General features: G+C 47.8%; 7 protein-coding genes across 17 annotated transcripts in view; 2 read left to right on the top strand and 5 right to left on the bottom strand.

Moving 5' to 3' along the window:
• Positions 1–464: 464 nt before the first annotated feature.
• Positions 465–3991, bottom strand: LOC118504660 (ubiquilin-1). Of its 2 annotated transcripts, XR_004905328.1 has the most exons (3): positions 3784–3991; positions 1420–3164; positions 465–1310 (listed from the first exon to the last, which is right to left on the bottom strand). XR_004905328.1 is itself a non-coding variant. In XM_036039443.1 (2 exons), exons 1-2 carry the CDS (start codon positions 3883–3885, stop codon positions 1626–1628), a joined length of 1641 nt encoding a protein of 546 aa, XP_035895336.1. In that variant the 5' UTR covers positions 3886–3969; the 3' UTR covers positions 465–1625. The 2 variants fall into 2 exon arrangements, 1 of the variants encoding a protein (XP_035895336.1); XM_036039443.1 differs by having other exon boundaries at positions 465–3164; positions 3784–3969.
• A 266-nt stretch (positions 3992–4257) lies between these two features.
• On the bottom strand, positions 4258–7884 carry LOC118504657. Its single transcript, XM_036039439.1, has 2 exons — positions 7674–7884; positions 4258–7570 (listed from the first exon to the last, which is right to left on the bottom strand). Exons 1-2 carry the CDS (start codon positions 7707–7709, stop codon positions 7088–7090), a joined length of 519 nt encoding a protein of 172 aa, XP_035895332.1. The 5' UTR covers positions 7710–7884; the 3' UTR covers positions 4258–7087.
• A 253-nt stretch (positions 7885–8137) lies between these two features.
• LOC118504655 (leucine-zipper-like transcriptional regulator 1 homolog) lies at positions 8138–11094 on the top strand. Its single transcript, XM_036039438.1, has 5 exons — positions 8138–8854; positions 8928–9091; positions 9192–9668; positions 9745–9902; positions 9979–11094. The coding sequence occupies exons 1-5, from the start codon at positions 8285–8287 to the stop codon at positions 10917–10919; spliced, it is 2310 nt and encodes a 769-aa protein (XP_035895331.1). The 5' UTR covers positions 8138–8284; the 3' UTR covers positions 10920–11094.
• Positions 11095–13122: 2028 nt separating this feature from the next.
• On the bottom strand, positions 13123–18145 carry LOC118504654. The gene is made up of 3 exons (XM_036039437.1): positions 17630–18145; positions 16637–17093; positions 13123–16565 (listed from the first exon to the last, which is right to left on the bottom strand). Exons 1-3 carry the CDS (start codon positions 17925–17927, stop codon positions 14390–14392), a joined length of 2931 nt encoding a protein of 976 aa, XP_035895330.1. The 5' UTR covers positions 17928–18145; the 3' UTR covers positions 13123–14389.
• Positions 18146–18535: 390 nt separating this feature from the next.
• Positions 18536–20067, bottom strand: LOC118504659 (molybdopterin synthase catalytic subunit). The gene has a single exon (XM_036039441.1). It carries the CDS (start codon positions 19626–19628, stop codon positions 19161–19163), a length of 468 nt encoding a protein of 155 aa, XP_035895334.1. The 5' UTR covers positions 19629–20067; the 3' UTR covers positions 18536–19160.
• LOC118504658 (molybdopterin synthase sulfur carrier subunit) lies at positions 19643–19953 on the bottom strand. Its single transcript, XM_036039440.1, has one exon. The coding sequence runs from the start codon at positions 19916–19918 to the stop codon at positions 19643–19645; it is 276 nt and encodes a 91-aa protein (XP_035895333.1). The 5' UTR covers positions 19919–19953.
• A 380-nt stretch (positions 20068–20447) lies between the features above and the next one.
• The window catches only part of LOC118504653 (tubulin polyglutamylase TTLL5), a 29440-nt gene continuing 24571 nt past the window's right edge, over positions 20448–25316 (top strand). For 2 of the 10 annotated variants that reach the window (XM_036039436.1, XM_036039426.1), the window contains exons 1-2: positions 20448–20746; positions 21873–22151. The gene's annotated coding sequence lies outside the window, so the exon portion shown is untranslated. Of the gene's footprint in view, positions 20849–20891; positions 21215–21358; positions 21524–21872; positions 22152–25316 lie in introns of those variants that run through there. The other 8 variants (XM_036039432.1, XM_036039430.1, XM_036039431.1 and 5 more) reach the window with 8 other exon arrangements.

Here is a 25316-nt window from a genome sequence, read left to right as displayed (position 1 = left end):
TGCCGTTACAGGCGTTACGTCACAGTGCTTCGCACACAATGAGCGGCACGTGGTAAATTTAAAGCTGAAGCGGTGGCGGGTCTGAACAGGATTCCAGGATGCTTTATCTACCAAGGGAGTTCCTTTTCGAAGGGAACTTGTCGAGCCCTTAAGCTCCAATCGTCGTAGCCTTGCAAGGCACCCTGTCTATTAAAAGTCGTCGAAGTTGAATGAAGGTTCGTCGTCCGATCCTCATCGTCCGAGTGTGCCTCATCTTCCAAAAGACCGCGATGTTCGTGATGAGTCGTTCATATGCTGGCAGTTTCATTAATCCCAGTAGTTAGATTAACTTACAACAATGTCCTCCAGGAGGGTCTTTATTCTTGTATTTATTTATAACGTTTACACAAGTGTACACCACACATAGAGAATGACAAAGACGGAGTACGGCATAGTAAAATGAAAATTAAACAAACAAACAAAAATCGCTTTTTGCACCGGTCCGGAGTTGGTTTAACTGTGGATTTATTGAATATACTAGTAATTGTATGTATATATATTCATATATTCATAGGTATATCATCTATCCATCGTTCCACCCGTGCGGATGGTAGCAGGATGGGGCCAAAAATTAGACACCGCAGGCATTGTAATCACCAACCAAGCCATTTACCACCAATTATTTAAACCATATCCTCATCCTTATCTTCAAAAAACCTAATCTGCCGCCGATGTGTTGTATATGTGTGTGTGTTGGTTATTGAAATTTTCCCTCTTCGTATTCGCAACAGTGGTCGAGAGCGCAAGATAAAACGTTAGTATCGTTTTAGCCAAGCAGTGTTCCTCTAACTGTGTTGTGTGTGTGTTCCTTTTAGCGAGAGAAATTTTGTTTTTTTTTTTTGTTGCAAGTTTCACATTAAATAACGACGAGTACAGACAGGAAGGGGTGAATTTTGTTTGCTCGCTAGAATTATTTGACATTACCGGGAATTTTCTAATCTTCCTTTCCTTTACTCCTATCCTCCGTTCATCCTGCTGCTGCTCTCGAGAAGAGAACGAAACATTGTCACTTCGGCACATCCGTGTGACCGTCCGGCCGACCTCGTAATCCTGATTCGTTCCCTAAGAGACCTCATCACCCTTGTTCAGGCGATGGAATAATCAATGCAATCAAAGGAACGCAACGCCAAGCGTTCCGGATCCTTCCTCAAAGTGTGTGTGGACTGTCTATGTGAAAATCGAAGCGTGTGTACTATTGATAATGAAGAATGTCTAGTTGTTTTCCCAGCTTGTCTTTACGTTGTTTGCTCACTGTCCAGCTGATCCGGTTCCTTCAGGTTGAGCGTGCGTCCATTGCGATAGAAAAGAACCCAAAAAAAAAGGAACGCAAAAGATGCAATTAAAAATGCTCACGATATATACATACACCAAATGGCTTACGGTAGTAGTAGTTGCAGTATTCTATGTGTGTGTGTGTGTGTTTGTTTGTGTTTATAGATAACTTCCTCGTCACACTGTCCTTTCCGGCGAGCTCTGGAGAAGCGATCCATCGCCGGAAAACGATTCACCACATTCGAACAAAACAATAATGAAGCAGAGAAGAGTCAGCCACCCGAGTTCACACATTGCTAGATTGGCGCACATTGTTAGCTGAGCGACAGTTGCCCGAGCGCCAGCAACCGTTCGACGGCCGCATTAATGTCGCCGAACGAAGCAATCAGCGCCTGCAGGTTTGCCTCCCGGTTGACGAAGCCCATCGCCATCAGCTGATCGAGCTGGGACCGGTAGCGCTCCTCCGGTGGAATGTTCGTGTCGGCCGTTCCGGACGACATCCCGTTTATCATGCGGGCCATAAACTCGGAAAACAGACCATCATTGTTCGGCGGTGCCTGTCCGGTGGATGCATCTCCCGCAGTTGTCGCCGCCCCGCCGCTCGTGTTGGTTGTTGCACCGGCTGCGGTCGATGTTGGTGCGCCCGGCATCGGCGGAATGCCCATCGAGCTCATCAGCCCCGGTGCGGCCGAACGCAGCTGCTCCATGCCTTGCTGAATCTGCAGGATGGCGTTCAGGGCCTGCGGGTTGGTGACCATCTGTTGCACCTCCGGATTCTGCATCTGGCGCAGCAGCTGGGGCATCATCGCGCGCAGCTGCTCCTGCTGTGCCGGGTTGTTGGCCAGCAGCGGATTTTGGCTCATCAGTTGGGCGGCCATCGCCGGATCGGCGCTCAGCGCTTCCATCATGGAGCGGGTGGTCGGCGAGTTGAGCATGTTCGACATAACGGATGGGTTTTCGCTCATCTGCTGCAACAGACTCTGCATGGCCGGCGTGTTGAGCAGACCGAGCGGCGTACCGGCAGCATCCGTTCCGGCGCTACCGGCTCCTGCTGCTGTAGCACGACCGGCGGTGCCACCACCACCACCACCACCACCACTGCCCGCACTACTCCACGGGTTCGGCAGTGGGCTTCTGTTTTCGGTGCCCTGCTGCGGATTGCCACCGCCTCCTCCCCCACCGCTAGCGCTGCCCGAATCGGATGTACCGGAGTACGGGTTGCGGAAGGCGACATTCATCATCGGTTCCTGGATGTCGCGGTAGATCCGTTGCAGCGCACTGTACCCACCGGGGACGCTCTCGAGGTTCGAAATGGCACGATCATGCGAGCGCATCAGCTCCTGCAACATCGACGGGTTGCGCGCAAGCTCCATCGTTTGTCGCAACAGTTCCGGATTGTTGAGCATGTGCGAAATTTCCGGATTGCGCTGCATCAGCTCCTGCATCTGCGGGTTCGAGGTCAGTATCTGGCGCATCGTGTCCGGGCTGTTCATCATCTGCTGCACGAGCGGATTGTCCAGCACGGTGCGCATCAGTTCCGGGTTTTCCAGCAGCTCGTGCTGCATGCGCGACTGCAAATCCATAAAGTTGGTTTGATTACCACCGAGCGCACCGAGACCGGCAATGCCGCCGAGCTGATTTAGCCCGAACGGGGTTTGCGACACATCGGCCGGTGCTCGCCGTGCCGTTTCGGACTCGGCACGGGCCGCCGCCTTTATCACCAGATACACCGTCAGCCCTTCCTTGATGTTGTGTGTCTTGAGCGTATCGGTGTCCTTCATGATTTTTCCAGCAAAAATCAAACACACCAGTTCGGGGTTTGTGTCGAACTTTTCCGCTACCAAGAGCTTGAGCTGAAATAGAGGGGGAGAGAGAGAGCAAGAGAAAGATAGACAAATAGCGATATATAGATCTATGCTACAATTGCATCATGTCACCCCCGTTTAAAACATTCAACGACCGCCATTCCGGATTATATTCAATTAAGTAATGCTCGGTAGACAGAGGTGGTGTGGTGATAAACATATTTCAACATTTTCAACCTTCAATCCAGTAGGCTTCGCGCGTGCGAGTGTGTGAATGTGTATGCAGAAGCAGTAGTTCAGCTCCAGCCGCACGCACACACCGACAACCATGTGTCATGTTTTTGTTCGATTTTTCCTAGTCACTCTGCTGTGCCCATCACAATGCACCCCTAATCCTAACCCTTTTCCCATCGCCCTAAGATAACACCGCGAACGGCCGGAAACGAAATAACCTGATGCGGAAACTATCCTATCCGAACTACATTTTGGGAGAAAATTCTCGAATCACTCGATACGCCACACAACGAAATCATATACGCGGACGCTGGCTGCTGGCTGGTAGCTTTCGGGCCCGTCGCGGTCTCAAATACGCACACACAGACACCCGCCATCATCGTCACCGATTGTTCGCACTTGCGTTTCTGGTACGGTTGATGCAACAACTTACATCTTTAATTTCTGCATCCTCCTCGATCTCGACCGATTTCCTATCTTTTGGCGTTTTCACATTGATGGTGATTTTTTTCCCACTCGCTCTATTCTCCGCCATTATTTCGCTGCCTGTTTTGTTGTAAAATCTTTTCTCAGCGACACCACCACACTAGTGACGGGAACGGAATCAGCAGACGTACTGGCAGGTCGGTTCGTGTAGCGCTTTGTTGACGTTCGTCATCCAGAGCGAAGAGGCAGAAGCACACGCGTGCGAAGAAGAAGATGGAATGACGTTTCGGTGCAGAAATGCTTTGTGGATGAATTTAAATCGACGGGTACAGAGGTGATGCAAATTTACACACAAAATATTCCGGTATACAACTATTCGCACCGGTGATAACTTTGACAACAAAAATAACTTAACTATTAAGGTGATATTTTTCTGTTGCACAACAAAATCCACAAAAATAGAACTGCAATTGGCCGCGCGTTATGATAAAGTTCACAATTGAAACATTTATTATCAGATCTGTGTGTGGGGAGGGGGTTGAAAATCATCTCTTTCCCTTTGTGCGTGGAACCGAACTTTTTTTTCCTATAATGTAACGATTCGTTTTAATAATTTTGTTTTCCTGCAAGTACCTTAAGTTGGGTGTAGCGAACAATCGAGAGCCACATTAACTATGGTGAACAAGAACGCTAGTAATCGTTCAGTGAGCAACGACGGATTATTATCAAAAGTACAGAGAAGTGTATGTAAATCAAAACAATGTAGGTGGTGGAATCCGATAATAATTTCCGAGTGTTTAGTGAGTGAGCCAACGTGTTTGTTTAGTAACAAATACCGATATTGTGCAGCACACAATACATGTGGTACCTGCAAAATACCTTTTAACATTCAGGTGCCAAATTCTAAAACGGGGTTTGCCTTAGATAACTACAGTCTTGTTTTAGTGTCCTAATTGTTGGAGAGCTACTGTAACACGCCGCACCAGCATTCCCAATTGCATCCCTAACGGTACGCACCGAACGTTTAGGTTTAAGCGGGCAGGAAAGGATGAATGCCCCCAAAATGGTCTGCGCTTCGCGAATGTCCAATTCCGATACGTCTGGCTTAAGGAATATCAAACCACAAGCACACATACAATTCCTGCTAAAGTTTGCAGTAGCAATGAACGTGCAACGTTCGCCACCAGTATGTTTGGTACAACAAATCGCTCCAAACCAAGTCAGGTACAAATTGTCCACCTAGTGCACGCCGCAAGATGCGTACGATCGTGCGTTTGCCCTACAAGAAAGAAATTAAACAAACGGTTTCTCGCTGATCCGCTGATCGGGCGGGTCTTTCGTGTGGGCAAGAAGAGCATACGGGTACGAGGAGTGCAATTTTGACGAGCCACGAGCCGCTCACGTTTTTTTTTTGGCCCCCCAATATGGGGCCGTGTATGTGTGTAGGATGTGTATTTTTAATTTCAAACGTACCGTACGCTTCCTTACCCTTAAATGCACTTCCGTGGCGCATCGTGCGGAAAAATTCGAAGTTTTGGTTTGTTAATGAAACTTGCTTCAAACTGGCTTCTCGAACAACAACAATGTGTGTAGATGTGCATGATTCAAAACGAGCTGGATGGAACGTACGGAATGCATAGTGTTTGGTGAAAAGGGACAATAATGGCACGCAAGCACTACAGCATGATTTGTGATAGCTGATAGTCGTTGTGGGAAACAATACAAAATTGTATTCTTTAACATGAAAGCATTGTTACAGAATGTACAAATGTGATGGGATTTGGTGGAAATGTAAAGATGACGGTTAAACTACTAACTACCGATCGTGATCATGAAGGGATGATACATCAATCTACCCACGTAATACGCATTCGACTGTTTTTTAAATATGTGTTTGGTTTGCTTACATTACATTCAACATTGCCACCACGTTCAACCGAAACGTGCTAGCGGATGCAATTGTCTACTTGTTTTTGTATACTATGCACTAGTAAATGCTTTAGAATATAGTTAAGACATATATTTTTGGCGCACGTTTAAAGTTTGTTTGCCGTGCGTATACTTGGTGCACGATAAAGGTGTTTGGTGGTGCTCTAGTAGTAACGGAGCTTTTGGAGCCCCTAGACAATCACGCACTACTAGGAATCGTCACACGTTTAATATGGATGATGGATATAGATGGACATCATGCAAACAATCGATAACATCATGCGTAGCAAGGCAAAATAAGAGCAAGAGACATTATGCGGATTAAAAATGGAAGAATTCAAACTGGGAAGCATTCTCTGAATTTAAATCCTCAACATGCTCAAACACACACACACATAAGTAGTAATAAATGTTTAAACAAAACTCAACCAACGTACGATTACTAGAGTTCAGCAATGTCTGATCAGTCAACTGTTAGTTGTGCGTTCGTAATTGTGGTTCACGTTTGTCCGGGGTAGTCTCCAAAAAAACAGCATTTGGGAATTTATCATGATTACACTGATCGATATTAAGCCATATCCTTTTTCCTACGCTCGCTTCTTACTCGCTCTCCCTCTTTCTGTGTTTGTCTGCACGTCGTCTAGGCTAGAGAGGAAACTGTAATCATAGCAACACAGTCGCATTGGATGGGACGCTTAGAATGATAAGCTTTAAATGGCATGCTTTCGACACAGGGTCTTCGCTATTATGTAGCCTAGCAACGATTCACTAACGATCGATCGGGTCGGTTGGATTTCAGTTTCCAATTTAGTCCCGTATTCTTGTGGTACAGCTGCCGGCAGTTGAAGTACCAGGATGTTCGGCTAGCGAAAAATGATTATGGATAGTACACGATCTAACTGAGGGGTGGAGGGTGATAACGGTAGGATGAGACACCTGCAGCACGGTATTTAAAGCCACATTCTGGTAGTGAATGGCGAACGAAACGATCAAACTGAATGCAATAAAGGAAATAATTAAAGTAACACAACCAGGCACACACACACACACGCATACACAGGAGCAGATGATGGTCGTCACCCCACGGTGACGACAGCCCGGAGTACACACGCACCGTTCTGACAGGCTGTTTTTGGCGGCCACCGCATTATCCAGCTCCTCGCATGGCGATGGACAACTATTCGCACCGGGGGGTGGGTGGGTTGGGCGATAATGTCGTGTGAGCGAACGAACTGGTGGCATGATGGGTGGTAGAATCAACGTATGGGTACGTAATGCGTGATGCCCGATAGCAACCGGCAGGCGATGCTTGTCGTAAGCTGATCGATGCCAGCGAGGACAGTGCTTCGAATTTTACCAAACGATGCACGGGAACGGTTTACTCAGTTCTTACTGACACTCTTCAGCATGCTGCCGCCCGCGCCTCCCATCAGCCGCCTCGGTCCATGATCGTGCACGGTCAGATCGGGCTGGGGCAGTAATAGCTGGCCCGGTGGGTGCGCATGATGGTGTTGCGCTTCGCGCCCCTCATGTCCACCCGCACCCCTGGAAGACGATCCGGCCGGCGGTGGCACAAGGTGTACGGGGATAGAGTTCGATTCGATCTTTTTCTTCAGCCCGCGGAACGTTTGCGTCATGTTGCGCAGCTGATAGCGGAGCGAGTTGGTCATTTCCTTCTGCAGCTGCTGCACTTCCTGCAAATCCTTGCGCAAATTCTGATACTCGTTCTTCACCTCCGTCACCGATTCTAGCAGCTCCATGACGGACTCATTTTCCAGCGACTCGAGCTCATTCTCGTCCAGGTTGCGCTCGACGTCGGTCAGTTTGAGTGCAAGCGAATCGAGCTGGACTCCGGCAGTGTCCACCTGCAAAAAGAAAGAAAAAAAAACACAAGCGAAACAAGGCGTCAACCGTAACGCGGAGGTGGAAAACGTTCATCATTTGCCCCTTCTCTTGAGCAGTGCTTACACATTTCTCCAGATCGCACAATGCATTCGAGATCATGTTTACCACATAGGAGCCACTTTCGACGGGTAATTACACTGTTTTCGCACCAATTATTCCTATTTTAACAACACGCTAAACATTGCAACACAGCTTTTCGACGAGATGCTTTTTTTTTGTTGTGTGCTATCAACACTCCAGAACAAAAGGTCCTGGCAAAGGATCTGTCAAACTTTGAATCAAACGGTGGAAATACGGTGGGCAGTGTTGCCAAACAACGTTTAATAAAAACGATTCAGTTGTAGAAACGGTGTGCTGCAATTATTAGGAGAAAAAGAGCTTCTATTGCGTTTTTTTGTTTCAGAACTCGCTATTGGAAGATAGTTTTGCATTTATTTTAACCAAATACGCTTGACTACAAGAAAACGATCGCAAAACACTAAGTGAAGAATTGAAGCGGGATCTGTAAACAATCTACTACCCACACACAAACACACGGCCAACGCAAAAACGAAAATATCGATTTGTTGTGATCCCTTCAGCACGGCCAAACAAAGCAACGCGTAAACCTTTCCCCAGTCCGTAAGATTTTTGCTTGTGCACCACACAGGACACAGCACATCGTTACGGCAACAATGTCCACCGGTCGCTTCGTTTCGTCGGCATCGATCGGCAGCACCAGCACCTCCTCCAGCACGCAAATATCGGCCAACGTGCCCATCTCCAACACGGCCAACAAGTGGAAACGGGAGAGTGATTGCGATGAATTTGTCGGTGCCCGCCGTTCGAAGCACACGGTGGTCGCGTACAAGGAAGCGATCTACGTGTTCGGTGGAGACAATGGCAAAAACATGCTGAACGATCTGATCCGGTTTGGCGTGAAGGATAAATCGTGGGGCCGTGCGTTTGCGACCGGCACACCGCCAGCACCGCGGTACCATCATTCGGCGGTCGTCCACGGTACGTCGATGTTTGTGTTCGGCGGGTACACGGGGGACATTCACTCGAACTCGAACCTTACCAACAAGAACGATCTGTTTGAGTATAACTTCCAAAACGGGCAGTGGACGGAGTGGAAGTTTATTGGCCGAACGCCGGTGGCGCGAAGCGCACACGGTGCCGCTGTGTACGATGGCAAGCTGTGGATTTACGCCGGCTATGATGGGAACGCCCGGCTGAACGATATGTGGACAATACGGCTGACGGTATGTAGGGGCTAGCGAGATGTATTTGCACGATCCACTCGTGTCTAACTATACCTTTCTCTCACACTAACAGGGTGAAACGCACCAATGGGAGGAGGTGGAACAGAAGGGCGACCGACCGCCAACGTGCTGCAATTTCCCCGTGGCCGTTGCTCGGGGCTGCATGTACGTGTTTTCCGGCCAGAGTGGTCTCCAGATCACCAACACACTGTTTCAGTTTAACTTCAAAGACAAAACGTACGTACGAAGGGATCCGTTTGGCTGTAAACACTCCATCGACCATGCGCTTTTTAAACCTTTCCTTACGCCATACCGGCCACCGGTGGTGCTCTTTCAGCTGGCGACGAATATCTACGGAACACATACTGCGCGGTGCACCACCGCCACCAGCCCGACGCTATGGCCACACGATGGTACATCACGACCGGTTCCTGTACGTGTTTGGAGGTGCGGCCGACTCGACACTTCCCAACGATCTGCACTGCTACGATCTGGACAGCCAGATATGGTCGACCGTGACTCCGGCACCGGAATCGCAGATCCCCAGCGGTCGGCTGTTCCATGCTGCGGCCGTGATCGGTGATGCGATGTACATTTTCGGTGGCACGATTGATAATAATGTGCGCAGCGGCGACACGTACCGGTTCCAGTTCTCGAGCTATCCCAAATGCACGCTGCACGATGATTTTGGCAAGTTTCTCCAGAACCGGCAGTTCTGCGACGTGCAGTTTATCGTCGGTACGGAGGAAGTTAAAATTTCGGCCCACATCGCTATGATAGTGGCCCGGTCGCAGTTCTTGCGGGCAAGGATATTGTAAGTAGAATAATTACCACGCACATATCTAAAGGGAAAACGGGAATGGTAATTGTTTCGTTTTTCATTTGCACAGGGCCGCACGTGATGCAAGAAATTTGCATTTCGAAAAGCTGTTTGGCACAACGGACGTACCGTTGGCAGAGCAACCCATACTGGAGGTTCAGCTGCCAGATGCCCAGTCGGAAGCGTTCGAGATAGTGTTAAATTACATCTACACCGATCGTATCGTGTGTAAGTTGGTCTGTGAGACTGGCCCCCCGAACTCCCACCCCAATAACACAGAGCCATTTTTTTTCCCCTGCCACAGTTAAGGACCCGTTTAGCCACAAGCTCGTACTCATCATGATGGACGTGTACCAGCTGGCGGTACAGTTCAACATTCCCCGGCTGGAGCAGCTGTGCGTCCAGTATCTGGAGTTTAAGATCTCAAAATCGAACGTGCTCGATGCGCTGTACAATGCGGACCGGATGGGCCTGTCGCTCATCAAAGACTACTGTCTCGGGTTCATCGTGAAGGAGGACCACTTCTACAACATCGTAATGTCGGCCGAATTTGCCGCCCTCGACAAACCGCTCATAGTGGAGATCATTCGCAAACGGCTGAACCCGAGCAAAAACACCACCGACATGCGGTACGACAAAACGATCGGCACGACGCTGGAAAGCGATATGGCCGTGTTTCTCAAGTCGGGCGGGAAAGAGTTTTGCGACATCAATCTGGTGCTGGAGGAAAAGATCATACCGGCGCACAAATCGATCCTGGCCGCACGGTGCACCTACTTCCAGGCGATGTTCCGCTCGTTTATGCCGGCGGACAATACGGTCAACATACAGATCGGTGACATTTCACCGTCGCTCGAAGCGTTCGACTCGCTGCTGCGGTACATCTACTACGGTGACACCAAGATGCCGCCGGAGGATTCGCTGTACCTGTTTCAGGCGCCCTGCTTTTACGGGTTCGCCAACAATCGGCTGCAAGCGTTCTGCAAGCACAACCTGGAGAACAACATCACGTACGACAACGTGCTGCAGATACTGGAAGCGTCGGACAAGATGAACGTGCTGGACATTAAGAACTACGCGCTCAAGATGGTGGTGCACAACTTTAGCCAGGTGGCCAAGCTGCCGAAGATGCAGGACCTGTCGCGGGAGCTGCTGCTGGACGTGATAATGGCGATTGCGGACATGAAGGTGGAAAACAAGCAGCGCATACATGACACATTCATCAGCCAGTATAATGATATTTGAGCTGGAGAGCTGGAGTGAACCGGTGGGTTTACCGATCGCGCACTACCGGATGGTTTCCGGGTGGGCGTGAGTTGGAAGTAACCTATTGCACCAATGTTGCACACAGATCTATGCTTTATCGATGTTAATTATAATAAAAGTCTATCTAGGTGTATGTTGATGATTCTCGGCAGTATGCTTGGCATGGTGTTGGTCTTTCTTCCTGTGTCATGCTGTGAGGGTCGATTTGCAAATGGGACTTGTCCCATTGTGTCCATTATTATTATTATCATTAATATGTTCTTTATGGTCCGCCAGCGATGGTTTAACAGGAGGCCTGCAATGAAACTTGCACGGATATGGAAATACCTTTCCTCAATGGGCTCTGGCCCAAAAAGACGGCAACGGACTGGATAGGGAGGGAGAGCTAGATGATAGCCGGTAAGGAAGTGCCGAACAGCTACACAAGTGAATTTGCGCTAAACACTCTCAAGTCTGGCCATCGCAGTTGGAGGATCGAACCCAACAGCAGTACAGGGACTTCAGACAGAGCGGATCACGGATTTCGGACAATAGTCTAACGATTGGTCCCAGCGATTTGTTAGCCTTGCTGATAACATAATCGACATGAGAGTTGAAGGACAGCGCCTCGCCAAGCCACACTCCCAGGACCTTTACAGAAGATACGCGACGTACAGAGGGTGCAGCTGACCGGAATCGCTAGGAATCTGGGCTAGGTGTTGTTAACCGGACTCAATTTTTTCCTAGAGCTCTTTGTAGAGTTCAACTTCCAGCAACTGGGCTCCCCGCTAGTTGTGGAGTATCCCGTCTATCTGGAAATGCGCCTCGCTGATCCCCATACACAAAGAGGGTGACCGCTCCGCATGTTCCAACTACCGTGGAATCTCATTGCTTTGCTCCCCTTCCAAGATCCTAGAATCCTTAGTCCACTCCTGCATTCTTCCTGAAATAGTCCCCCACCTTTCCCCTCAAAGGCACTAAGTCCTCGAACCTTATGTGTCTCGTCATCATCTGCCTTTGCTGGTATGATTTCCGCCTGCCAAACCGATGTTATTTACACGGATTTCTAGGCGGCTTTCGACAGTCTCCCGCAGGACCTACTGATGGCCAAGCTTACTGCTGATAAGCTTGGTATCGGGAGTCAGCTACTGTTTTGGTTCGAATCGTATTTCACTGGCAGATCTTATCAGAGTGAAAGTGTCGTCCTGTTCTTCCGACTCCTTTGTAGGTTCCTCAGGTGTTCCACAAGGGAGTGTCCTCAGCCCACTCCCGTTTTTGTTGTTTGTCAATGACTGTGTGTACTCCCTCCCTGCCAACGGTCATCTGCTATACGCTGATGACCTCAAAATGTACCTTCCTGTGAGCTGTTCGTTAGCTGATTGTCGTTTCCCTGCCAGTTTTCCTTAACAGTTTTCCTTCCGCTTGGTGTTGTAAATAACGGTCTGGTGTTATGTCTCGATAAATGTTGTGTCATTTCGTTCGGGAGATCCTTTACGTTCCACTTCAGCTACACCCTTCATGACACTGTCATAAGTCGAGTAACCTCCGTAAAAGACTTAGGTGTGTGGTTGGAGGAGACTCTCTCTTTTAGCCTTCATGATGACCATGTTCTTGGCAAGTCCAACAAATCCTTGGGCCTGATTGTCAGACTTTCTTCCGAACTCGGAGACCCCCCCCTGCCCTGCCTAAGGGCCTCTGGATCCACTCTGGACTATGCCGCCGTTGTTTGGTCTCCCCCAGGCTCTGCAGCGAAGATTCACCCGCGCAGCTATTCGTCGCTTCCTTACTGAGTTTTCAAATGACTCTCCCATCATACCCTGTTCGCTGTCGGCTTCTAGGGTTTGACTCCATTGAAACTCGACATTCCTCGACTTCCGGTCTTGCTTCATTGTCAGCCTCCTCTCCCATGAGCTAGATGTTCCATCCCTCTCTACGCCCCATCCCGCTCATACGCGTTACGGTTCAAATGAACCTCTTCTTAGAGCGCTCTCGGACTTCAACAATTCGTATCATCTGTGTTCGACTACAATGTCCCTGTGTCGCGCTTTCGTTCTCGTCTACGTGAGTCGTCGTCCTTGCGTCTACCTTAGCGTTTCGTGTACTTTGTTGACTTCCTACCGTTTCTTTCCTTGCATTCCTTAGTTATTCAGTAAATTTGCGCAACCCTTGCGGCAGACAAATACCGTCCTTACATCGGCAAAAAGGGTTATAAGTTCAAAATATTTATTTCCTCACAATAGAATATAGCAAACAAACAGCAATAGCAAAAAAAAAACACCTTACTAGCTAGACAAACATATTCTTGCTTTCACAAAACACTGCGCTTTCTACACATGTACATGTATGAGAAATAATTATTGCTAGCTAAAATCTATACGAAGATTGAGAGGCTGGTGCATTTTAAACATGTGTGCGCCGTTTGTTTGAAGTCGTCCGCTTCAGAACCACTAACTAAATCTAACTGACGCTGCTCCATGAAAGAACAAAATGTTAGACTGTCTCTACTGTCCACTGATTGTAGATTTAAGGTGCAAATCAAAAATAGAAGCATGCAAAAAGAACACTTACACTTAAACTCCTCAAACACTCGTGCGCGCCCGTACACGAAGAAACATCGGGATATCCTAACGACTGGCGTGAGCTACTCCTACCTGCCTCACAGTCATATAGGCACTTTTTGAACATACGCAAACTCGATTCTGCTTTGGCCTAACGTTGCACATGCAACCTCTAACACACACACCCTCTCTCTCCTTCTCCTTCACCCGGTTTATCTGCGCCTTTGAACTTTTCTGTTGTTTGTCTAACGATAATATAGAGGGAAACTAGTAGTTCGTCCTTTGTAACGGTTAGTGTAACGCTTTTTGAAAAATATAGTACTCTATACACTCATCCCGAGCCTAGTCGCACGGAACATACACTCACACACAGAGAATTAATACACACTACAGGCCTTACTACACTCTATTGTAACGTACCCCTCTTAGGACGACAAAACAACTCAAAAACAACACTTTATGCATGTAGAAAACAAAATGGGGAAATCAATTACTGATTAACTGATGAGTATGATGAGCGTAAACCAAACTCGATTATTATATACAGATGATTGAGGTGGATAAAATGCAAGCACTATGAGAGAAAAATCCATCCGTTGGAGAGGATAGGAGAAGGGGTAGAGATAAAATGAAGCCTAAATTGAAAGCATAATTGGCGCGCCCCTGTGATTGTGATGAACAGAGTTGTATAAAAAAAGGTAGGAAAAAATCCATAGCGTGAGGTGTGGAAGACCTCTGAAAGGATGCTTTACAAAATGAGTGGATGAATGAAATACGATTTGTTGCTCACAGCCCTTTTCGCTTCACCTTCTGTCTCTGTTTACTGTCTGTCGCTTTTCCCTAGCTAAACTACACACCTATATTGCTGGGCTGCTATTGCTGCTTCCCATTTTACACACCGCCGCCTTACGGTCATTGAGCACGCCGCAATTGTTTCGCCCGTTTCGTCGATTCCCGTTGTAATAGAGCGAGTGCTTGCTGCTCGCCGAGCCTCATTCGTCTTGTGCTGCAACCGCTTCGACTCATGCCGGGTGATGCGGGTTGCAGGTTGGCGTGTACCGAGGGCAAACAGCGAACCGGTGTGGTAGTGCTGACACCAAACTCGTGCACCACCAGCTTGCCAGCGGTCGCCGGCGTACTGGTAGGAGCTTGCCGGGTCGCCCCGTTCACAACACCGTTCGAGCGCAATGCTCTTCGCACAAACGTTTCTGCCGCACGATGATTAGGCGCATGAACATTCAGCGATCCTTTACCCTCACCGTGGTTCGTAGTGTTGGTGGACCGTATTACCGTTTTCCTACGCTTTACGATTCCTCCGGCGAATGGTTTCAATTCGGTGTGCTGGCTTCGACTCACCCGGCACTGACGGCGGCGACTAGAGCTGCGCGTTTCGTAGAAGATCGTTATTACGCGTGCCGGGGCCGATTGTCCCGGGGGTTTGCGCGAGCGTTGCTTTACCAGCACCGGTACCACCACGGTCGACGACGAGGAGGAGGAGGAGGTCGTTGAAGAGGCACTGTTTTCATCATCGCCACTGTCCGCAGTGCCGCCATTGGTGCTGGTCGTACTTTCGCTGTCCGAGCGGTGCGGTAAAAGAAGCTTCGATGTGCCCACGTACGAGGAAGAAACCTCGTTGATCTGGATACGATGACCATGGATGGAAATGATCTGCTGTTGGGTCGAAGCGTCCGTGCTGGAACCACTTTCCTGTCCCATTTCTTCATCCTCGTCCTCCACCTCCGCTTCCTCTGCTCCCTCGTCTTCGTTCGCTTGGTGTGCAATGCGCTGCTCACTCTTCTGCGATGGATATTTGCTGCACGTTGCTTCACAAGGCACGACCACGCTACCATTATTGTTGGCCGCATGATGTCGATAATCGTACCGTTCCATCTGATAATCTTGATAGTGCTGATGGTGATTATGATGATGATGCTGAAATTGCTGCTCGTCCAACTGATCCAGCTGGTGGTACTGGTGATAGTTGTGATGGGACACGTGCTCGTTCGGCTCCGAGTGGGAAGCTCTCGCGTGCTCTTCGTACCCGTGCGGTGGTGGAGGATGATGATAATTGTGAAAGTGCTCGATAATGGCCAAATTTCCCGTATACCCTCCCGCGCTGTCTTCCGACCGCGGCTGCTGATGGTAGTACGTGTCCGGTGAGCTGCACGACTCCAGCAACTCAGCCCGCAATCGTTCCGATTTGGTTTGCAAATTTGTTAGCGAGTACGTTGAATCGCTGCACTGGTTTGTGCGCATCGTATCATCGTCCGACGCAAGCGATGAGTAGTCGTACATCGTTTCATCGTCCTCTTCGTGCGGGCCATCGCCTTCCACCATGGTGGCTTTAGTGCGGTACAAATCATCGGCGGCATCAAGACCTTCGGCGTGCCCGCTGACCGGATGAAAGAGCGATGTGTACGAGTGGTCCGTATTTTCAAAGTTACGGTTTAGTAGTGTGTTGTACGAATCGGCAAAGCTGTCCGTGTAGGAAAGATCCTGATCCTGGTACGAGGTAGATGGAAGGACAGGACTGACGTACTGATCGGCAGCCGCTTGTAGATGTGCCATTTGGTGTTCCGTTTGCTGATGACCAACTTGCCCTTCTGTATCACAATATTGCTCCGTGGCGTGGTGTGAGTGCTGGTAGCTGTGCGCCACATGTCCGCCGTGGTGCGCATTGTTGCTGTACCGCAAGCTGTCCATCTGTGCCATCGACGGGATTGTCTCGCCACGTGTGATACAGTCGAACAGATGGATAATGTTGCTTCCCACCGTACCTTGGCCAGTGGTTAGCGGATCGCTAGTAGCTACGTGCTGGATGCTATCCTTAACCGATTTGAGCACATCTCGCTTGGGTGGCCCGGGAGGATCCAGCATTATGATAACGACGGACGTATTGTCGGCCTTCATATTGCTTCGGCTCCACCGATCGAGCGCCTCGTTCACTAGCAGCTTGCTCGGATTTTTCCACTCATTGCCACCTTCAAGCGCAATGCGTATGTTTTCCATTTCCGCGTTCCGTACAATGTCGACCGCATTCTTCGGTGACATTACGTTCCACAGACCATCGGTACCGAATATGAGACATCTGCGAAGGAAGCGAACACATATTTTATAGCCCTGTGATCGACAGTTGACGCTTTCCTCCCGCTTACTTACCGATACTTTTTCGGATCGATCTCAATAACCGACACGTCCGGCACGGGACTTACGACGAACTCATCCATCGCCGAATTGTAGCTCCACAAATCACCCAAACTTCGTGCCACCGCCAGAAACGGTATCTCGTCGATCGGTGTACTCCGTCGCACCGGTCCCTTATGGCCAATGCGTGGCCGGTTCCACACAACACGCGGCACCCCGGACTTGGTGACCACCTTACCGCCGCAGCTCATAATACGCATCTTTTCTGCGTAACTTTCGGGCTTATGGTCTTCGGTGAGCGGTGTCGCAACCCAGCGTCCGTCGTGTGCCGATTCCTTATCATTCTGGTAACCCAACACGATGCCCGAATCGCCTACGTGACCGATGTAAATTTTTCCACGCCTTATAAACGCGATGCTGGCCGTCGTTCCTGCCGTGCTCGGTAATCCGGACGACGTTTTTGGCCATTTGTCTATGTTAGGGAGGGAAAGAAACATTTTCTGTTACCAAATGGAACATGAGTAAGGTACAGATTTCCCGCCCAATCGGTGACCGAGACGATCTGCATGCAAAATAATAATAAAAACCAGCTGAAATGTCCAATTTGATTGACATTAGCTGCTGTATGTATTCGCTAGCCTTCCCGCACACACACACACATAAATGCATACGAAAAACCCTCGTATGTCAAGCGCTTCAAGCTGTACGTGTGTGTGCGTGTGGGCAAGTGCGCTTACGTCAACCTGTCCGAAAAAATGAGTGGGAAAATTAAACAACACGAAAATTCATGAAAATGCGAACGGGATGACAGTTTTGCCATCAACAACACACTTTTGCAAAACTGCACTCCTGTTTAGATTGCGAAGCTGGAACCGCCCGCTACGGTATGCTACCATTGATAAACCAACACACAAGCAAATGCATAAGTGAAAGGCCACCACCATGGAAAAAGGTCCCCCACGGAAAGAGCAAATGCTGGTGGTATGGCTCCACTACTACGTTGTTTACCTTGCTCGCGCCACATCGAATAGTGTGTCTGGATGTAGCCTTCGCGTATCGATTTCAGCACATCGTCATCATTCTCCGACCAGAACAATTTCTGGCTCACGATCGTGTTCATCAGATGCTCCTTGGCGTACAGGGACGCTTCCGCGCCGCCATGCCCGTCGTAAATGCCAAAGTACGCGTACTCCAGATTTTGGTCATTCTCCGTTTGCTGGTAGGCGACGGAAAAGTAGTCCTCCTGGTACTTGCGGCCACCGATCGACGTGTGGCCCGTCACACGCAAATTAACCCCGATCGACATGGGTACAGCTCGAATGCACTCGCGCACTGTATCGGGTTAAGGTGAAACTTTCTCACGCGTACACAAAAATAGAAAACAGAACAAACAACGACGACAATGCAGCTGAATCGATCACCGCCATGAAGTTTTGTGAAACCAGGTACGGGCGCAGTAGGCAGGGTGCGTTGCTTTGTTTGTGGCCGCCATATTGAAATGCCACTTGACAGCTGTCAGACCGCAGAAAAATATAACTTTTAAAAGAAATTAAAGAAAATTATTCGATTCCTTTTGCTATTGATATATTGCAACAGCTTTTGAAATTTATGAATTAAATTAATATTTATTAAAGAACTGTATGGATACTTTTTCACCTCCACGTTAAACATTGTTTTGAAGGGAGAAGAGATTTGAATCTCCGTCCAGTTTGGCAACACTGTAAACATTCAGGAAAAGATTGTTTTGTTGTGTTGCCGTATCGTAATATCGTATTTTTGTAAATAAAATAGGAATTTGCTGGAATAGTACCGGCAAAGGGCTTACGTTTAGCATCTCCCCATTGCAGCAGAAAATTTGTTTTCCGTTTACGGTACAGGTATTGTTGACAGAAAACATTTGTTGAACACAGGGCAACAATTTGATACGTTTAATTTATTTATTTATTTTACAAAGTAGAACAATTTATGACGGAATCCGTGGAACCACTTGGTTTGCCTATTTGTCCTACGGTAAACCTATGTAGAATCAGATAATCTGCAAACAAATGCTACCAAAGCACGAGCCTATGATCGATTTCTCCTGATAAGAAAAAAATCTTTTCGTCCATCAACTAGAAACAGATTTATTTCCTCTATAAAGATGTATTGTCTTAAACTTTGTATAACAATCAAAAAATAAAAAGTGTATAATAAATTTGTTCCTTCAACTACAACACTTTGTGTTCTTCTGTTGCTTGCGGAAGTTATCTATCCACTGACTACGATCATGATGCTATAATTGGAGTTTACCGTGATAGGTAGAAGATGTGTATAGTACACTTAAAACGTGACTCAGCCATTTTCGCACGCATCAATATCTAAAAAACTACAGGCAATGTCACAGAAGTTGATTGAAAGCACCACTTGATTATGCCACCCGTTCCAGAGTTGTGTGTTTTTGTTTAAACTAGCTATAAATTCTTTTGCCTGTCTCTTGCTGGTGCAATCTATGATTGCGTATGATCACGCACGCATGTTAAGGCATTGTTCGGCCCGGCTGCTACAGTATATGGTTGTCCTTGTGTTTCTTCGACCAGGTACATTCGCTGTTCTCCTTCCATTCCGAGCTGCCCTCTCCATCGCCATACAGCTCCTTCTTCCACACGGGGACAGATTTCTTCAGCTCGTCGATAGTGTGATGTACCGCTTCGAGGCTGGACTTTCGATGCGGCGAGCTTATCGCTATCACTACGGACGCTTCCTTAACCGGTACCGCACCGAGCCGATGATGTATCCCGATGTTAACCACATCCGGCCAACGTTCACGAACCTCCTCACACAACAGGTTCATCGTTTTGAGGGCCATCGCTTCGTACGCTTCGTACTCTAGCAGCACCACACTCTTGCCCTCAAAGTTATCTCTCGTGGTGCCCACAAACAGCGACACCGCACCGCAGCTTTCGTGTGCCACCTGATCGTTGAGCGCCCCAACGTCCAGCTTATCAAACGTTAACTTTAGATAATTCATGATCTATTGTCTGTCTATCCACCGGAAATGGGTGGTATCACGGCTAGCTCGTCTCCGTTGCGTATGCGTATGGTTTCACTGAGATCCTCACAGTACTGCTCGTTGTGCGCTAGTATAACATTGTTGCGGATCAGGGACAGATTGTACCGATTACAGATCAGATCGAGCAGCTCGGAACACTTGATTACGGAGTGCGGCACAAGGAAATCGTCCGTACCGGACAGTCCGGCTAGTTCCCGAGATTTCGCGAAAAACAGCAGCTTGACCCGCACGGATTCTGGAGCGCTCATAGTATTCGTATGGTCCGGTAGAGTTTCTTTAGCAAGGAATGTAGCGCATTGCGAGTAACTTTCCGATTTAGTGAAACGAACAGCACTGTGATTATGCCAGGCACGCAGCAGCAGCACCTGCCCAAATGAGCCTCGCGTTTCGTGACAGTATTCCAGGGTTGATGAAAACAGCTGATGTCGAATGTCGACAATATCGTTATGTCGACAGTTAGAAGTTTTAACTTCAGAATTCATGCCTTTAAAATCAATATTTCACTGATTTCAAATGTAAAAAAATCTATCAAATAAACACAAACTATGAAATCTAGAAAATCGAACCACTTCAGAAGCGATTAATATGTTAAAAAAGAAAATTAAATGTTTTTGTGATGCGATTTGCAGCATATAAAGCAACCCTGCGCATCGAGACTCGTGATACTCGGACACTTAAAACCGCACCTGTAAACGATCCACGCACACACTTTCTCTCACTCTCACGTCATGCCATCTGTTCTTCGCTCTCATTTTTGTTTACTGTTTGCCTGTCAGTCGCACCGGGCGATGGAGTAAAAAAAGGGCACTGAGAAGAAATAGCATGAGCAATCGTTGCAGCAGGAGGGTCAGGTTTAAATACCCTTTCCACCGGCCCTTCCAGTGTGTGCCGGTACCATAAAGCTCCATCGCTCGGTGCGTTGTACGGCTGCGGAACAATAGCGCGCTCTCGCGCACCCAGCAGTTCGCGGTAAACATCTGATCGATGCGGTTCATGTGGTTCCGCGTGTCACGCCGACTGTTGTTCGCTCACCAACCAGCAGCCAGGAGGGTGGTTAGCTCCTAGCTAGTTAGTTTGTTAGTTTTTCCTCCCTGTTATCCTCATTTGTGATCTGTGTCAGGCAATTATTGGCCATCGCGAGCATCGTGAAAGCCATCGTTCGGTTTACCATTTTATGTGTATGTTGTTGGTTTGATTTTTCTTTGTGATTGGTATCGGGGTGTGTGTTTTTTGGTGAATGGATCCTTTCACAAGAGAAAAAAAAAAAACTCGCACGCCAATCGATGCGTAACGTGCACGGTGCATGTGGTTCGTGTTTGGGCCTATTAGTCCGGCTTGTGAAGTTGGAAGCGAAAGAAGAGAAAGGCAAATCGTGCATCCTTTATCGCACCATTCCAGGGGCACGGTCATTGCCGTAGCACGATTGTGTTTGTGTGAGTGTCGATGCGTGTCCTTTACACACACCTGTCCCCATGTGCTTGAGCACACAGTACAGAATATCCTGCAGAACAGAACAGGCGAGAGTGGAATTCTGCAGTCAGCCAGTAAATATTATTCTTAAGTTAAAGAACATTTAATAGTTAGAACATCCATTCCCATTAAACATAGAACTATTGTTTATGTATGTGACCTTCATTAGTGTTGTTTTTTTTATCTCGATTTGATCGAATCGAATTAATCTTGGGCAGAGACAGCCAACAAACACTTTGACAAATGGCCTTCCACAGTTGCAAGAGTGTGCAGTAGGGCGCAGTAAGCTGTGCCTGCCCATCCTAGCAACCAGTCAGCACGGGTCGGAAAAGTAAAAACAAACCTACTGTTACCTTGCACGGAATTTACGCACACCCTACATGGTAAATACCACTTCCTTCCGAGTTCCTAGCGCGTTTTCCCGTTTTTCTTTTCTTTTCTGCTTTCGAGCATTTGTTTGGCAGCATCTTTGTGCCGGAGCTTCGCTCTCTCTGCAGATGCAGAAGGCTCACATACAGCGCGAGAGGACTATTTCGGGTCGGAAAATCTGCAGTGAAATGACTGCAATCTCCGAGCGTCTGTCTGTGTGTGCGAGCGAGTGATGGGAAAAAGAACGGGGAAGCACATCGGTTCCGGAAGCAACACATTTCCTTCATTTCCTTCCCAATCGAACAGTGGTGTAAAATTGGTAGCTAAATGTTCACTCTTCCATACATTTTCCGCCCTTCACAGATGTATGTGCTTGTGTGGTAATGGTGGCGTTGGTGCAAAAATTAATCCGCGCTGTGTTTGTGTGTAAAATTTGGTGATTTCCCCCGTCGGGTGCCAGTCGGTCGGGTTTTGTCGTTTTTTTTTCGTCGTGTGCCGGTAGTGAGCCTTATGAACCAACTAGTCGTCCTCCGCGTGCAGAGTGAAAATCACATTTGGAGCTGAAAATTTCATCCCCCGTGGCAGAAAACTTAATTACCCTAACGTCGACCACCGTTCCGCCAGGCTAGGATTTTCCTCTAGGTAAGTGTCTGTATGCTTCTCGGTCGGGTGGGGGGACTAATCTTGCCGCTATGTTGATAAGTGTTATCTTTAAGCCGGTTCGTAGACGCGATTTTTTGTTTGTATCCAGAAGGAGAGAACAAATACGACGACAAGCGTTCTCGCCGGAGGCACTCCGGTGGCCGAGACGTTAGTGGCACCCGTTCAAATGGCAGGAACGGCTGTCAGAAAGTAAGGCAAAACAAATTGCTTCAATTCGGTGCATTGGAATTATGTATGAAAAAGGTGCATTCTTGAAGAACCCCCCCAACATGTTATTTGTTACTATAACATGATCTCAACTTCTCCTCACCGGATAATACCACATCCCATGTGTTACTCCGTAGTTCAAATTTTGGAAAAAAAGAGATGTAGTTCCAAATAGGAAATAATGGCACTTACATGCATCTCAAAAACGCTGTCGAAGTGGTGGGCTGATCACGTCATGAGAATACTACCAGACAACCCAGAATCCTAAAGGCCTTGTATCTGTTTAGTTGGGGTCATTTATTGGTTACATCTAACAACGGTAATTCTATTATTTTAAAAATCGCCACAATGTTCGTTGAATTTTCCGCTTTTAATTTGCTACCCTATACTGTATTTTTGGTTGAAACTGTTGCTCCATACCAAACATTAATCATCATCAATTAGCAACTTTTCCAACCTTAAATTAGTGCAATTGGAACGGGGGTTTTTATTTTAATTTTCCTCTGCCATCAGTCGTCTCGCACAACCAAACCAAATTTAGCAATATCAAACAGATAATTGACACCAATCAATCGTGCCGAATCGTGCTAAAAATACCAACGATTGATAGTTAATAGCCCAAGCAATTCAGCTCACCCAGACACCGCGATTTCAACAGGTTTTTACGGGCGAGATGCTCCTCAACGCTAATCGTACAGTTAGGCAAGGAACCGTTCCGCGAATTGCTTCAGAACTGTCAAGGAAAAACGAACCGCTCCCCCCACCCATCCCTATCGTTGGCTCCAACTCCACCGCCCATCGGTCTGGAATCACATTTTCACGCAAAAACAATTAAAAGTGGCAACTTAATGCGCGCACGATGCCGGGGGGGCCTGTTTTGAAAAATAAAACGTACGTACCAACATTTTACATTCACCCAAACCGGGGGTGCCCGGGAAGTTGTATCGTGAACGGCAATAAACTTATTAGCGAGCCTTTTGCTATACTTGCCCGATACGCATACTCCTTCGTTTTCTGCTTCGTGCTGCGGGGTTTTTTTTTTGTTTCTGTCGTGCTCCGGTACGTTTGTTTTGTTAATTATAAAATTCCCTTTCGTGGAGGCGCCAATGTCTTTCAGTGGCCGGAAAAGGGCATAAAGTAAGGACAGCTAAGAAAAACCGGGCCCGGTCGGGTTGAAGGAAAATCGCCAGCAAGTCTAGGTTTTAATATCGCGTGCAGCCATGTTACAAGGCGCCGTGCGGTGCAGAGATGGCGGAGTTCACCACAAAACTTTTCCCTGCGTGTGTCTCTATTTTCTCGCGCTGTATGCGGCATCGGAATGACAGTCGCTGATCCTTCCGTTTCCCATGCTCTCCGGAGAAAAGAAGGAGAGGGTTGGGCCTTTGCGGTGAGTTGATGGCTCAACAATTTCAAACACCGAAGTGCTAGATTATGATGTCATTTCCTCATGTGTACGCCTTCGGTCGTCGTCGTCAGCACGTTCCAAGCACGTTGTGTACTGTATGGGTGGATACTAGTTCCTCAAAGACACAAGGCGCCGCAAGCAAACCGCTAGAAGATTCTTGGCGGAAAAAAAAGAAAAAATAGCTTTAGCATAAACATACCGGCTCGGTCTACAATGTCACATAGAAATGATAACGAGCGCAATTGAGGCAAGCAAACTACTAACTATTTTATAGTAGCGCCTCCGTTACGTGTCTAGCACGAATTAGTAGCTGAATCCACTAACGAGAACTACACCAACACAATCGCTCCAGATGACGATGACCTCTCGGTCAAAATGTACGCAACGTTATTATGATTGGCCATCCCCGGGCAACCCTCCGGCCCTGTGCAATGGCACGTGAATGTCAATTTGGTGTGACAAGTCACTCTCCAGAGACACGACATATTCCGACACCGAAGCTGTCGAGCTACGGATTCGACCGTCCGTCTAATTTGCAGTCTAAGTCCTGACATGGGGAGGAGGAGAAAAATCGATGCTCATGAAAACTGCAACACGTTTCCCTGTTTGCTTACCCTTGACAGAATAACTGGTCTATTGTTGTTTTGCACCAGGGGTAGCTGGCTGGTTGCAGCCATTTTCTCGATAAGGGTGAACGTTACTCGGTCTTCTCGTGGATGTAAATTATTATCGGTCGTAGAATTAGTTGTGCCTCATTTATTAGTGTCCATCTGACCATGAGCTGCTTTTGGAAGGCATCTCCTATCAGCGTTCCAAAGTTTAAGGGTGTGGAGTTCTGAATGGCTCTAACGTATAAAGTATCCTTGTATAGGAAAAGCCTCACAGTTCTAGCTAACACCATACTAAACAGGAAACACGGTAGTGTTGCCAGTTCTTGCAGTGCGACCAAAAAGACGCCATTTGACATGGTGCCAGCGCCGAATCCATTAGCAGCAGTACTATCGCCCCGTTGATCATATACAGCAAAGGCTTGTTCCCTGTTGTCGTTACGTCGCAGGAAGGTCACAAAATTCCGTCTCCAGTCGTTGAAGGTGCTGCTAAAACAAAACTTTCTGGCAAACAAAGCCAACGATGGAACGATAATGACATTTTTCATCTTGGCTTTCCTACTTCCCAATCAATCGATCCACCATGCTACCATTCTGGGTGAAGTAACCAGTCCAAAAGGAGGCCACAACCATTTGAATGGCCGTGCACGTCAATTTACCATTAGGAAGATAAAAAAGTGCGTTTTGGTGTATTTCTACTATGAAAAAAAAGCAGGAACGAGTTACTACTACTGGGAATGTGTAAGGCATAAGGTTTGAAGTTTGAGGTTATGTTCGGTGACGGTGACGACACAGTGCCATTGAACGAATCGGGATAAGAGGAGGCGGAAGGATATAAACATATTGCGCTACAGGATGACAAAACAACACCACATATATCACGCGCCTTTTATGTGTCATTTTTATTGTGGAATATTCTTGAGC

The sequence above is a fragment of the Anopheles stephensi genome, chromosome 2 (genome assembly GCF_013141755.1).
Source record: "Anopheles stephensi strain Indian chromosome 2, UCI_ANSTEP_V1.0, whole genome shotgun sequence".
Taxonomy (NCBI): domain Eukaryota; kingdom Metazoa; phylum Arthropoda; class Insecta; order Diptera; family Culicidae; genus Anopheles; species Anopheles stephensi.
Note: the sequence above shows the minus strand (reverse complement) of the source record. Positions and strands in the feature narration are given on the sequence as shown.